This window comes from Paroedura picta, chromosome 1, assembly GCF_049243985.1.
Source record: "Paroedura picta isolate Pp20150507F chromosome 1, Ppicta_v3.0, whole genome shotgun sequence".
In the NCBI taxonomy this organism is placed as follows: domain Eukaryota; kingdom Metazoa; phylum Chordata; class Lepidosauria; order Squamata; family Gekkonidae; genus Paroedura; species Paroedura picta.
Window position 1 is genome coordinate 42,546,205 of NC_135369.1, and position 15,484 is coordinate 42,561,688.

At 43.1% G+C, this 15,484-nt stretch overlaps 1 protein-coding gene and 1 long non-coding RNA gene across 5 annotated transcripts in view; one reads left to right on the forward strand and one right to left on the reverse strand.

Moving 5' to 3' along the window:
- Positions 1-15,484, reverse strand: part of DHX57 (DExH-box helicase 57) — a 45,777-nt gene that overhangs the window by 28,757 nt on the left and 1,536 nt on the right. For both annotated transcript variants that reach the window (XM_077335409.1, XM_077335400.1), the window contains exons 2-9: positions 13,120-13,328; positions 12,217-12,372; positions 10,939-11,112; positions 9,004-9,824; positions 6,593-6,768; positions 5,199-5,320; positions 2,527-2,722; positions 965-1,089 (exon numbers count right to left, since the gene is read on the reverse strand). In XM_077335409.1, the coding sequence (XP_077191524.1) occupies positions 965-1,089; positions 2,527-2,722; positions 5,199-5,320; positions 6,593-6,768; positions 9,004-9,824; positions 10,939-11,112; positions 12,217-12,372; positions 13,120-13,319 (1,970 nt within the window). In that variant the 5' untranslated portion in view covers positions 13,320-13,328. The remainder of the gene's footprint in view (positions 1-964; positions 1,090-2,526; positions 2,723-5,198; positions 5,321-6,592; positions 6,769-9,003; positions 9,825-10,938; positions 11,113-12,216; positions 12,373-13,119; positions 13,329-15,484) is intronic.
- On the forward strand, positions 4,905-15,293 carry LOC143836360 (uncharacterized). 3 transcript variants are annotated; one of them, XR_013230582.1, is made up of 4 exons: positions 4,905-5,003; positions 5,891-6,330; positions 14,880-15,071; positions 15,169-15,293. It is a non-coding gene; the product is annotated as an uncharacterized LOC143836360 (long non-coding RNA). The 3 variants fall into 3 exon arrangements; XR_013230588.1 differs by lacking the exons at positions 14,880-15,071; positions 15,169-15,293 and adding exons at positions 6,916-6,929; positions 9,067-9,128; XR_013230587.1 differs by lacking the exons at positions 14,880-15,071; positions 15,169-15,293 and adding an exon at positions 9,067-9,128.

Sequence of the window (15,484 nt, forward strand, 5' to 3'; positions counted from 1 at the left end):
GCTGGCAAGAATGAGTTCACTTCCCTCGAACGTCCTAGTAGGAAAATACTTGCATGTCCCAAGGAGGGAAAGATTGTGTTCTGCAAACTGCCCTGATTCAACTTCACATGTTATTTTAGATTGTCAGCTTCATGTGACTATTTGCAGAGAGAAATTCTCAATCCTCTGCTTCATCCCAGGGGTTTAGTAAATGAGGAAGCGACCTTCCAGTTCCTGCTAAATGATCTCTCTGCAGAGACCACATTGTGTGTAGCTGAATTTTTAATGGTTATTTATCAAGCCAGAGCTAAGATGTTATAAATCAGCCTATTTTACTGTGTTTTAGTTTATAATATTAGCCTATTTTACCCTATTGTATTTTACCCTGCTTGGCTGTATTTGTTTATTATTATTAAGAATAATGTGATATAAGACGACAGATATCATGGGACACATAATAATAAAAGCACGATTCTAGTACTTGAAATAGCAAAACAAATTTTGGAACATGCAGGATTGTTCTGAAATCAGGCAATGTGTAAATTATTACCACACATGCTCCAAAGAAACCCCTTTTCTTTCTCATGATTAAGTTAGGAATGCTCACTGTATCATGACACCAGTCAGCAACGGGTTACCAGATCATCACCAAGGGACAATGATGGCCCCTTAAAAAAAAAAATCGAGTCACCTCCTGTCCAGCTGTCAGGCCAAATCCTGCTCATCAAGTGCACTGAAGGGAACTTGTCATCGCAGGAAGGACAGAGAAGCAGAGCATTTGTGACATTCTCTCTCAGCACTCAAGATTTTCCAAAGAAATCCACTCCCTCTAGAAATCCCAGCAGGTTATTGTTCCACACTTCCATTACTGTCATATGAATTAGTCTGGCCTACCATGGCAGCAAAAGCAAAGGGCTTCCAGCACAAGCCTAAGCAAAATTACACCTTTCCATGGAAACCTGTTTAGGAATACAGCCACGGTTACCTTTCTTCTGTCCTCTCGTGTACCTCGTCAACAATAACATGGGTGATTCCTTGTAAAGTCAGGTCCCCTTCCAGTCTCCTCAGAAGCACTCCCGTCGTACAGTACAACAACCGGGTAGCTGAAGACTTGAATAAAGAAAAAGGAGAGGACAATAAACTCAGTTCCAAATTAGTTTGAATTACATTATAAGATTTGTCCACACAAATTGGGATTTTGTTCGTTTTTCATTTTTCATTGATTGCTTCTGCTTCTTGGCTTGTTGTTGTTGTTGTTAGGTGCGAAGTCGTGTCCGACCCATCACGACCCCATGGACAATGATCCTCCAGGCCTTCCTGTCCTCTACCATTCCCCGGAGTCCATTTAAGTTTACACCTACTGCTTCAGTGACTCCATCCAGCCACCTCATTCTCTGTTGTCCCCTTCTTCTTTTGCCCTCAATCGCTCCCAGCATTAGGCTCTTCTCCAGGGAGTCCTTCCTTCTCATGAGGTGGCCAAAGTTTTTGAGTTTCATCTTCAGGATCTGGCCTTCAAAGGAGCAATCAGGGCTGATCTCCTCTAGGACTGACCGGTTTGTTCGCCTTGCAGTCCAAGGGACTCGCAAGAGTCTTCTCCAGCACCAGAGTTCAAAAGCCTCAATGGTTTGCGTTGGATTCGAACTGAAATCATTCTTTCATTTTGGGGATTGTATCCCAAGACTGCTTTTCCTACTCTCTTATTGATTATGAAGGCTACTCCGTTTCATCTGCGAGATTCTTGTCCACAGTAGTATACCTGATGGTCATCTGAATTAAATTCACCCATTCCTGCCCATTTTAGTTCACTGATTCCTAAAATGTCGATGTTCAGTCTTGTCATCTCTTGTTTAACCACGTTCAGTTTGCCTTGATTCATGGATCTGATGTTCCAGGTTCCTATGGAAGCTTCTTGGCTAGAAAGATGCAAAGGACTTTAAACCTAGTGGACTGCCTTGTTTTCCCACTAGTCTTCTACAAAATGAAACAAAATAGTAAAAATCTGCTTTTCAGAGGAGCAGCACACCTCCTACCCAAGACTGAATTTTCAGCAGCGGCTCCACTCCTCAACATTTGATGCCTTTCAGCTTCTGCCACTATTGCCAGGAAGTTACATATCCTTCTGCACATACATGGAATTTGATATCTGCTTCTTTCCAAGAAGTTCAGTGTTTTTTTTAAATTCCTAGATGTTATCGATACAGAAAACCTATGGACATAGTTGCATCTGTAGAGAAGTTAAGAACTTCTACTGTGCTTTGTAACTTGCTTTTTCTACCTTTCCAGAAACTGATACCAACAAAAAGCTAAAACCGAGAAAAATGAAAGGCACAGTTAAAAGTCAAGACAAGCGATCTATTTGGGAAAAAAATGCTGAAAGAGGCTGGAGGAAAAAAAAACCCAGCTAATAGGTGAATGATCCCATAGGAAATATCATACTTGAGAGCTAGTCAATAATAATATTGGGTAATACCCACTCTGCATTATAATATTAGCATGCTTCCATGACATGCTACTGAGATATAAACGAATCATTAAGTAAAAACAAACCTTGACACTTTCCAGCCGGATCTGGTACCCAACTGTGACTCCAACTCTCTCCATTCGCTCCTTGGCAACTCGTTCTGCCACAGAAATGGCAGAGATCCTCCGAGGTTGGGTGCAGATGATGTTGGCTACCTTGCTGGGAGGTCCTTCTAATGAGGAATCCAGGATAAACTGAGGAATCTGAGTGGTCTTTCCACACCTACATGAAAAAAGCAAGTTATATTTTCTGCTAAGCAATGGTTTTAAGTCAGCCAGATTTGCAAATATTCTGTTTTTTTTTAAGTGGGTCACCACACCAGAAAAGGCACAGACCAGGACTGATTTATTCATGTAGCATGTGCTACAGGCCCTGTGCTTCCAGGGGCCTTGCATGGTACTTCCCCCCCCACATGGATCAGGGCTGTATCCTCTCTCCTCCCCACTTTTCCCTCTTTAAGAGCACTTAGAGTGACACCCCTTTCCACTGGGGGGGGGGAGGCTCTGCTCCTAGTCTGGCTTCTCCCATTGCAACTGTACTCTGCTAGGGCCCCACAAATCCTTCAACTGGTCCTACAGGCCCATTAGCTTGATCTGCCATTAGCTCTTCACCATTAGCTTGATCTGGTGATGTTCCTTACCGCATGCCATGAAAAGCTTCAACTGTCCATTTCTATATCTTAAAGTTCTATTAAAGTGAAAGGACTTTTTGCCTTTTTGCCTGTTCAGTGGGCAATTTGACACATGATGATAGAGAGGGGGGAAATGGGAGGACCCAATGGGGGAGTGCAGCAGATTTAGTTCTTTCCTCCCATTCTTTTCCATTGTGTGTGAATTTAACAAGGCCACCGCAGACCAGACAGATGAGCAGAAAGCCACTCTGTCCTTCTGACTCCTCCCTGGATTCGTTTTAAAAATTTCAGTGACTGATCTCCTTTCTCTGGAATCGCAGACAGAGGGTAGCATTAGGAGAGAGCTCATCAAGCTGTCACCAATTGGCTTGTGGAGTCCCCTAGGGGGCAGTTCGCTCTCTGATTCTATGCAATATCAGCATGTGCCCTCTTGCTCGACTGGTGCAGAGGTTTGGGCTGGGTTACCACCAATATGCTGATGACACCCAGCTCTTCTTCCTGATGGATGGCTGCCCTGCCTCTCCCCCAGAAACATTAGCCAGCTGCCTGCAAGCAGTGATGAAGTGGCTCAAGCAGCGTTGTTTGAAGCTCAACCCTTCAAAGATGGAGGTCCTGTGGCTGGGCAGGAAAGGTCCAAGCAAGGAAGTGTGCCTACCCAACCTGGATGGAGTGCAGCTATCAGTGGCTCACTCCACCAGGAACCTGGAGGTGATTTTTGATTCCTCCCTTTCAATGGAGGCTCAGATCACGTTGGTAGCACATCACCTTCACCAAACCAAACTACTAGCACTCAACTTGGCCCCGGAATACCTAGCCAGTGATCCACGCAACAGTCACCTCTACACTGGACTTCTGCAACTCACTCTACACTGGCCTGCCCTTATCCTTGATCCAGAAACTACAACTGGTCCAGAATGCGGCTGCCAGGGTCTTCACAGCAACACCTCGGAGGCCCCACATCCACCCCATCTCCAGCAGCTGCACTGGCTTCTGGTCAACTTCTGGATCAGATTTAAGGTTTGGTTAACGCCACATGTGGTCTGGGTCCAGTATACCTGTGGGATCGCCTCTCTGCCTATACCCCTCAAAGAGCCTTGCGCTCCCCCACCTCCAACCCCCTGGTGGTCCCAGGCTCCAAGGAAGCCTGCTTGACCTCAACCTGGGCTGGAGCTTTTTCCATCCTGGCCCCCACCTGGTGGAAGGAGCTCCCAGAGGAGATCTGAGCCCTGATGGAACTCAAACAGTTCAGCAGCACCTGCAAAAGGGAGCTCCTCAGCCAGGCATTTGATTGAGGTTGACCTGAACCACCGCTTCCCATGGGCCCCCAAGCCTCCCTCCAACGACAACCACCTCAGATCCGCCCGACCCAACCTACTGGGCCTTCAATACAAGTTGATTAATCAGTATTCTACTGTTTTACAACGGTAATTATTGTTATCACCACATCATTACAAACTGAGCTACCTGTATTGTTCCTGTTTCATGTAAACTGCCCTGAGCCTTCAGGGAGGATGGTATATAAATACTATATATATAGCATATATATATATATATATATATATATAAATTAAATCTCCCCAAATGGAGTAACACCTCCAGGGCTCTGGAGTAACCCTGGGGTTACTAGTAACTCTGGTTGAGAATAACTGTTTTATTCAGGAATCTTTCTGACAGCAGGCACATGCTTAGGTGTCATGAAGTGGATCCACAGCACACATGTCATCTAGCAGGCATCACACAAAGCTAGGATCACCTCATCAATAGCAGCCCAGCTCAACATTCTGAGGTGGGAGGAGTCTGAAGTCACACAGCAAACAACGAACACTATGCTCACTGGGCTGCTGTATACCTCCAGTTACCTGCTCTATCCAGGTGAATCTACCTCTTCCCCTCCTCAACTGCTAGGGTTGATTTGCTGAGAAAAGAGAATTAGGGATAAAAGAGAAGGAAATTGCTGTCCAACTTCTGAAAGCATGCTTGTTGGAAGGGAGATGCAAAATGAGGTACCTTTTCATGCTGTTGACGCAATGAGTTCCCCAGCTTTTAGGATACAGCTCATACTCTTACCCAGTCATCCCGCTAATAACCAAGACTTGATTTCTGTTCAGCAAGCTAAGAATGGTTTTCCTCTCTTCCCATGCTGGAAGTTTTTGCCTTTCTTGCAACATGGCCTGGTAGTGCCTAGAAGACTGATAAATACAAACAGAAGGTCAAGAGCAGCCATTCACAGCTCTACATTCATTGGGTTGTAGCCTACTCCTCTGCTAAACTATGAACAGCACTTTCTGTTGGCTTGGTTATGCCCTGTGAATGCCAGAGGCTACTCTGCTGATAGGCGTCCCTCATGCTGACACAAGAGGCCACTTACAACTGAGCTCGTAGGACACAACCCAGTATCAACTTTTGTTTTACCATAAACAAAAATGTATAGTCCTACAAGTAAGCAAGCCTTGACTTGGTTAGCCCAGGCTAGCCTGATCTTGTCAGAAGGTAAGCAGGGTTGGCCCAGGCAATAATAGGTTTATGGGTGGAAAGGTATTGGCTGTGTATTTTTTATTGTAAGAGTAAGTTCAACTGTGAATTGGCTGCCTAGGGAGGTTGTTATCTCCCCTGCTCACGTCAGTCTTGAAGCAGTGGCTGGATAAATACTTGTCAGGGATGCCTTAGACTGATCCTGTATTGAGCAGGGGGCTGGACTAGATGGTCTGTATGACCTCTTCCAACTCTTACGATTCTAAACCTTGTCTTGAAAATCCTAGGGGGTGCCGTTAAATCAGCCATGATGTGAAAAAAAACAACTAAGGAGCAAAAAGAGAGTTCATGAAGCACTTCTTAAACATAGTTTCTCAAGAAGCCCACAAGAAAGAGATATTGTATGGCTACAGTCCAGTGACAAGGCACCACAAAAACTTCCCCGAGCCTCAGCCACTTTCTCTGAAGACCTTTAGTTATGCTGTCAACATCTGACCATGCCAACTGTAAAACATATGAATTCAAAAACATGGGACTCTACCTTATGAATGAAAGATCAGTGGCTTGTGATACTACTCAATTAGAAATTACCTGCAGATTAACAAGAAGGTTTATATACATATATCTGTTTACTCCAGGACCTACACTCTGGATGACTTCAAGATTACTTTCTAGGAAATTGGAAAACAGATGTATATGCTACTGATTCCACATTAATTTTACAGAGGTTTGTATGCCTTAAATTGAAACATGGGAAGTACCTCTACAATAAACTGGGTATTTATAAAAGGCAAACTGTTAGTTATCAGAGGCTCACCTCTATTAGTCAAACCTCAGTTTTAGCTCTCCATTTCTACTAGCAGATGGTTGTTCAATCATTATATGTACAAATGACTCATTGATTTGGACAGATAATCTTATTTGAAAATAATTTAATGAATAGTATTTATTTTCATTTCAGATTCTATTTTAAAAACTAAAAGACATACCTTCTTTAAGCTGAATTGTTTGCAAATTTTAACATTCTCTTTGCCAGCGGGTTTTACTTCAGTACTGTATTTTCTCAGGTCCTTTTTGAAGTTCACGTAACTCTCTCTCTCTACACGAACAGTCTGTAATTCCTCGCCATCTTCTTCCACTTCTTCCAACACTAATTCTTTTGCAGCTTAAAACAGACAAAGGAACTCATTCTTCTACTATGGTATGCCAAATGTCCTAGCATTGTTTTCTTTCGTGCAAAACTTCACCACAGAATAAAGTAACTCTTGTTTGTTTTTTCGTATTGCACCAACTGCTTTGAAATTTACTTCAGTTGGACACAACATGGTGAGTTAATGTTTTAATCTACTTCACTTATACCCCATTCATTGTCCCCCAGTAGGGAAAGGTCACCCAGAAGCTTCCATAGTAGACTTGAACCTGGGTCTCCCAAAGTCTAGTCCAACACTCAAACTGCTACACCAAATTTAAATATAAACCACATGGCTACAGGGGATGGGTCTAGTTCACAATTTCTCAATCAGGATTTTGGGAAACCCTTTTTTTTTTTTATGATGGCCCTGAAAGAGTTTCCTGAAAAGGTGGGGGTTAATTATTTAATATATTTTTAAAATTTATTAAAACAGGTGATATGACCATGACCCACCACATGCTCACTAGACCCCTGCCTGTTGTGGCTCCTAAAGACAACTGATATAAGAAATAGGGGTCCCCTTCCAGGGGGATAATCAACCTCACCCTCTCAATGAGAGAATTCTTTGATGGATTAAAAGAGGCTGTGGTATGTCCGCTACTGAAAAACAACATTCCTTGACCTGCAAGAGCTTGACAACTATTGTCCCATCTTGCACTTAGCATTTCTGGGAAAAAATATTGAAAGGGCTGCTGTGGACCAAATATCAGCATTCTTGGAAGAAACTTCAGTTCTAGATCCATCAGTCAGGTTTCTGGCCTGGCCATGGAGTAGAAACAGTGCTAGTTGCCCTGACAGATGACCGCCGTTGCCAGTTGGACCAAGGCGGGTCAGCACTGCTTGTGCTACAAGACCTCACAGTAGTGTTTGACACAGTCGACCACGAGCTTCTAGTTCACCGCCTTGCCAACAGCAGGATCTGAATTGAATTAAGAATTGCATTAATTACATGGCATTTTGTATCTAAAAGGTATCCTTTTATATAATATTGAATCTATACTCCTGTCCCCCCTTATCTTCTTGTCTCTCTGGCTGTCATTCTACATAATCCGTGCCTGATGCACTTGCTACCTGACTGGCCCTTGGGGATATCAGTCACCTTCTTGGAGACCAATCAGACAGGGGCTGCCCCACCCCCTAACTGCCTCCAACCTCCCTGATTGGCCCTTGAGATCATTTGCCCCCTGGAGGACCCATCAGGTAAGCGAATTCCACCTGCACGGTGAGCCATCAGTCTGGTGAGCTGGCCCTGCAGTAGAGGGTGGACTGCAGGCCAGCTGACTAGCACCAGGGAGGCCTCAGCAGCGGCCACTTATGTCAGAGGGGCCACAAGGCCTACCTGCTTGAACAGGCTCTCCGCCCCGAACAACCCCACTGCCACACCTGGCCACAGTATCAGCTGCCTGGATCAGGGAGGGTGAGATGAGGCCCGTTCATGCCTCCTGCTGCCCAAGACTACTTCACTGCAGCCTCCGTAGGCCTTGGCAGTGCTTGCCCAAGTTGGGGGGGGGGGAGAAGGCCCCACATGTGTTTCCTCCTACCTGAGACAGCCCTGCCATGGCCTCTGCAGGTCTTGGTGGCGCCTGCCTGGGTCAGGGTTGGGGCTAGCATCCATTGTATTTTTTCCACAATGGGCTTTTTTGCTAGTAATATATATGAGCTCAATCAATCATGATTGTATTCACCAAGAAATCTTAGTTTGGCAGCTCAACAAACCACATACTCTTGCATCTTGACAGTCTGGATTTGGGAAGTTTACAGCAAAAGTTGGGTAAATGCCCTGTCAACACAACTGCATAAAACAATATTCAACTAGCTCATTTCCTCTGTAAGCTGCATTGTTAAAAGGACTGCCTGCTCACACAAACATTCTGTTTATGCACTGGAGCACAAGCAGGGCCTTGAATCTGGGAACAGATCCCAAGCACTCCAACTGCATACACAAGGCTGCCAGACTCCAGATGATGGTCAGAGACTTCCTGGGATTACAACTCATCTCCAGGCAACAGAGATCAGTTTCCCTGGGGAAAAAATGGCATTGGAAAGCAGACCCAATGGCATTAGACCTCATTGATGCCCCTTCCCTCCCCAAAGTCCACCATTTTCAGTCTCCACCCCCAAAATCTCCAGATATTTCCCAACCCAGAGCTGGCAACCCTGTGCATACATGGACATCTTTCAGAAAGGATTTTACAGTGTTCTACATACCTTCAGAATTCTGATATGCAACACACGAGCTGTTTGAAAGTGCTCGCTTATCACCACCTGCAGGTGTTTTTGCTGAGGATGTCATCAGAGGCAGAGGAGGAACACTGTATCTGTGGAAAGTCTTGGTAAGCAATTTTGTTACTTCGGCTTCATCCTCCAGGCAGGTTATTAAAGCATAAACAACAGGTTCATTAGACTCGGATGCTATTAAGGCCTTTTCATACAGGAATTCAGCAATGTGCAGCCGACAAGCCAGAGGCAAGTTCTCATTAGTAGAATAGAATGCCACAAGAGGTGGTTGGTAGGGATATTTGTTACCCTCAGGAAATCTTATTTCAAGTTCATACACATATGTGTTCAGTCTGAGATGAGCATCTTCTTTAAGGCTCAGAAGGCCCTGTTGCTGACGTGGACTTTCATGCTTGAATCGGCATTTCGAACCAAACCTGCAGTCTCCTCGGAGGTAATGTTCACAAACTCCCACAGAAGCCGATTTTAGCCCATTGTTGGTGTTGCTATTCCTTTGCTTTGATCCATTGAGAATGTCTGTGAGGTATGCCAGGTCTAACGCAACTGTCCAAACTCTGTTTTGGATTCTTTCCACAAACTTGTCTCCACAGATAGAGCAGAGAGCAAAAGCCTCTTCCTGTCTTTGTTCCAAACAGTTTTCAGTACTTACCTGTGCAACACTGTCTGTGATCAGGATCCTCTGCCCAAATTTTTCCAAGAAGCACTGCAATAACAAATGCTCCAGTGATGCCCCAATGTTACCGTTATAGGACTTCAGCACTGCTCGGCATCGCTCACCATCAAAGCCATACCTGGGGGGGGGGGGGAGGTAAACATTTATTCCAAAATAGTAAGTATCTACATTATATTCCGGATTCTGGATCAAGATAAAGGTTCTGGTAATAATCTTCAAGGCCTTACGTAGTCAGGGCCCGGTGTACCTGAGGGAAAGCCTTTCTGCCTACACCCCTCAAAGAGCTTTGTGCTCTGCCAACTCCAACTGGCTTTTTGCTCTGGCCCAAAAGAAGCCCGCTTGACCTCAACCAGGGCCAGAGCCTTCTCTGTCCTGGCCCCCACAAGAGATCAGGGCCCTAATGGATATAAATCAGTTCTGCAGGGTCTGTCAGGCATTTGGCTGAGATTGACTGGAACCAGCAACACCTGCTGGGCTCCTCAATCTCCTGAATCTATGTAACTGAACTGAAGCATGGACCTGTTTAATTGTTATTCTGTTATTGTTATTATTAGTAGTAGTATTACATTTTACTTGACACAAAACCGAGTTCAATGCATTGTTCTTTACATTCCCCGTGAACTGCCCTAAGCCTCAGTGACGAGCGGTATACAAAGGCAATAAAACAAACAAACAAATAAATAATGTTAAAGATGCTTGCAGTTAACCTAGGGCAAGAAATATGAGGGCACAATGAATGGTTTTTGCAGTTCAAAGCATATACCTTGGGCATATATGTACAAATTTGCTTTCCATCTATAGATTAGACCATTTGCATAATTGTTCTGTGTTTTCGGGTATTTTGTGGAGGGGCTGGTTTCAGAACATGGAATTTTACATTTCATGAGTGTTCTGGGAAAAGAGAAAATTGAAACATACCTAGAAGAGGTAAAAGGTTTGCAAAGGAAGGGAAATACGGAATGGAGGCTAAGTGAAACGATTGACAAATGGGTTAAAGAAGGAAGCCTTCTATCCTCTTAACCCACTCCAAAGCATTACTACCACTGATTTTTTTTAACAATCATGAGGACTAGAAACGGACTTTTTAAAAAATATGGAGCCTAAAACACTTTGGATGTTAATTCTATGTCACTATCTACACTTCTGTAAATTCTGCATAACTGCAATTAACAGAGAGAACTTCATCTTAATCCCACTTTCAGTGTTCTATTGAATTTATTGAAAATCATCACCTGGAAAGTTTGTTCACAGCAAAAGAAGATACTTCAGTCTCTGAAACGAAGTTCACAGCTGGTTGAAAAGAAGCACTTGTGGTAGTTTTAGAAAGCGGTTGGTTTTCTGGACAACACAACTCATCATCCAAGTAATCTGGTTCATCACAATCATCTCCCCCTGATACAGGTACGCTAAATGAGAAAACAAGAATGTCATTTAAAATGAACAGTTCTATGGTTAAAGTCCAAGATTTGTGCTATTTGTTTTACTCTGCATAATTAAATGGATGAATCAAGATAAAGGAGGCCAAAATGATCACAAGGTTGGATCTCCCATTTTACAGAAAAAGCCAGCCATTTAACCCTACCCGGGCAAACTGGCCAGTTCAGCTTGGAGCATTTTTTTCTCAGTTCAGGGGCTGCCCTGAACCCCAAACACACATCAATGTGGACAGTAACCATATTTTTAAATGTCAATTTATATATACTTGGGAGGCCTGATCGGCCAGGGTTGTGCCCATTAAGAAGTACACATCTTACACATCTGTTCTGGGAAACAGGAGTATTTGTATCACCCATGTTTGCCACACTAAGACCAATTATGCATGGGGCAGAATGACTGAGCTGGTGGCGACAGGGCTGTGGGGCTAATCCCTGATTATGCCCGACTCAGGCCCTTAGATGGCCTGCGGTAAGGGAACATGGAGACTCCGCGTTCCCTGAGATGCCGTGGGCACCATCAAGGGGCTAGGTCGGACCAGCACTGTGCATAATCCACGGAGCCACGGAGCTGGCCGGGGCATTCCCGCATCCCCACAGTGGGAGAGTGGCATGCTGCTCCCCACCATGGTGCAGTGGGGGTCCCATGCCCCACGCTGCCGCTGCCAGGCAGCACACCGGGCTTTCCAACCTCGGCATTGTGCGCACACGCCCACTTCGCTGGGGCAGTCCACATACACCAGGGTATTCGCCACGTGTATATGAAGGAAGTGGCGGGGCATTCCACCATGGCGTAAGGACTCGGCAGCATCCCCGTTTGGCTGCTGCCGTGCATAATGGGTCTATGTATGGAGTCATCCTGGCATAAGGAAATAACTTGTATTTCTCCAGGAGCACTACAAGGACACATGGTTCAGCAAGATATAAAAATTAATAGATAAAATTACTATGTATTTTCATTTTTAAACAATACCACTACTCCTGACCAAATAAAATACTTTTTATGTTCAATACCCTAGATCTATTCTATGGAAGAAAAAACATTTTTGTTGTTTGTTTTGTTTTTAAAAAACCAACTCTGAACCAGCAGGGAGGGCTTGTCCTTGGAGCTCACGAAGAAGTTCTTTCACTCTCTTCTGATTCTCCGAAGTCATATACAGAGTCTGAAGAGGCATCTTAGCTTTGGATCCAGGTCTGGTTTGTCCATTTCCTTTGTTAACAAAGCTTTGCACACTAAAAATAGAAAATTGAAACAAAATATGATATTTTCAAATGTATTCATGCAATAGAAAATAAATGCACTCATACATACTCAAAGTCAGTTAATTAAAGAAGTGCAATTTTGGGTCAAAGCAATCTGTCTTCCAACAGCGGCCAATTAACAGCATCAGGAAAGTTCATAAGCAGGCTGTAGTGGAAAGATCCATTTTCTTTTGCTACAGAATTTCCAAAAAGATACACTGAATCAACAGAACTCATTCTGTACAGGGGCTGTGCAGAGCCACAAGACCATCACAGTCTTAAAATCAGTACAGATGAGAGTTGCAGTGCATTTTTGAGATAATAATTTGAGATAATAAGATCATGTTTTCCCTTTCAACAGCCTTCATCAATTAATATCTTCCTTTCCTAATAATATATTGGGCTTCCGGTCTGGTTAATGAATTCCACTAACATATATTATGATTCTCTAACTTGTTTTTCTTTGTCCCCAGTATCTAGTATTCAGCATACGGCCTCCAAAAGTGGACATGTATTGCTGGCTATTGTGGCAAGTAGCTACTGATAGATACTATATCAGATTCAGTAGAGGAAAATAAACAAGTGAGCAGTCTGCTGTCAATAAGCTCTCCAGTATGTGTCTTTATGAGATCTCTACTAAACAAATATGGTGTCCTAGCTTACTCAGGCCATTGCACATTACTGAATCTGACTCTTTAATTTCCCCCCAGAAACATTAAATTGTAGCATTTTACTTACCTGTATTCTTTTTTTGTTGTACTAGAAACACTAAAGTCATCATCATCATAATCATCCAAAAGTTTGTCTGAGCCTTTTTTGCTTCCACTGGCTTGATGCTTGCTTGAAGGTCTACCGCCACCTCTTCCTCCTCCTCCTCCTCTTCCATGCTTTCCACCTCCTTTGTTGGGTTTTCCTCTTCTCTTCCCTGATGAACTCATTTTCTTCCACTAAAGAGAAAAAATAAATTACAAACAGCAAAGTACAGTATTAGATTAACACCCTGCTATATGTAGCCAAAATACAGCCAAAAAATATATTTGTACAAAATACAAGTACAAAAGTAAAAACTTCTGCTACTTAGCATGAGTACAAGACATTAACCAATCTTTTGCCTCCCCAACAACCCTGTACTAGTGACATCCCCTCTATACCCTATTACCTTTGTCTTATATTCAACAACATTTCATCTGAGGTTAGTTGCTTGGTGTGCCAGGGCCCAATAAAGGGCAAAATAGGCAGATTCTGAAAACAGAACTTTATTTGCAATAAAGAGGACTTCAATCAGCAAGACCCAAAAAGACATAACTAGACATAAGCATTGGCTTTTTATACTTTTCAATTAACCACATCTCATTGGATATACATACATGTGAACATACATCAGACATGTGTATGTGTATGTTAACCACATCTCATTGGATATACATACATCAGACATGTGAAGATGCCCCTCATTATATATTTTACATAAGATATATTTTTACACAGCTGATGGTGCAACAATTTCCCCCATTATCAGCCTGATTTCTTAACTTAGTAACAGAGACTTTCCAGTTCCCTTTTCTCATCTCCCCTTGCCTTCCAACTGCCCTCCCTGTACCACATACTCTTTCCACTAAGTTCTGTGATACCTGTTATTGGAAATACTGCTTCACTGCTAACAGTACACAACAACATGCAGACAAATGTTTTTAGCCTTTGAGGTCAAGAATATGGCATTTAGTTGTCCTGAAATAGCAATACTAGAAACATGGTGTTTGCATCAGTAGACCTTGTCCTTCACTCACAATCTTCTGTGAGTACACAATAAACCAAGATAAAGCATCAACTATCTATCGCATTCCACCCTTAGAGTCACATTCTACAAGAGTAATTATATTGGTCTGTTGTTGCTGCTAAAATGATAGAGATCTGTGACATTTAACATATTACTTTGATATGGCATGTGTTTTTGTTAGCAATAGCATACTTCATCAATTGCATGAAGCAAAGCTGGTTTAAATCTCTCTCACACACACGTATGCACTACTTTTGCACATCAGTGAATAATACAACAGTTGGAATCCTTGTTCAAGTCTCACCACATATATAAACTTACATTGCCTTAATGAAGGCATCATTGCTTAGGCTCAGCCCACAGCTAAAAGACAGGGGCACTGATACTGGCCAAGCATAGAATTATAGAATAGAATCATAGAGACGGAAGGTATCTCCAGGGTTACCTAGTCCAATCCCATGCACAATGCAGGAACTCACAACTACCTGCATACCCACAGTGACCCCAATTTCATGCCCAAATGATCCCCACCACCACCATCAAAAATCTCCAGAATCCAGCCTGACCTGGAGGATATAAGATTATTTCTAAGACTGCTGTGATATGGATAGTACACAGAACAATTATGAAAAAGTTGATTATAACAGCTCCAACAACTAAAGTGGAGAGAATTACAATGGAAGAAAACACAATACACAGTAAAAATTGTTTGTGTCTTTAGGTGAATCTGTGAATGACAGTGGAGGTTGCTACAGTGAATCAATAGCAGAAATGTGTGAAGAACTTCAGGACAGACTGACACCACTTCTGATCAAGACTCCCAATGGAAGGGATGAATCTGGTGCAAACAGACTGCTTCCTCTTGAACCCTGAAGCAAGTCATTGTTGCACATGACTATGTTTCATTTCCCGGGTAATTTTTGTATTAATAGTGCAGCACCTTTACAAATTGTACAGTTTCATAATGAATTCCATACAAGTCTATATACGTGTTTTATTTTCTTTTAAAGCAACCTAGGAAAATAAAAGGGAAAAAAGGCTCATACTGCAAAAACCATCATGTTCTGATTTACGACCAAGCTTGTCTTTGTATCCAAACTGGACACCATTATCCTCAGCAGCAGCCCACTCAGTAGCAATTACACAGTTGCAATTTCCCCAATAAACATATGAACTTAACGGTTCCCGGTATCTACACAGACCAATTCTCAAATATCTCGGGCTGAGGTCTTCTCCAGGTCCACTACCTGGGATTTAAAAGGGAGGTGGGGGTGAGAAAGCAGCAGACTGGAGATGCCAGAGATTAACCTAGCTGGTCGTATTCTC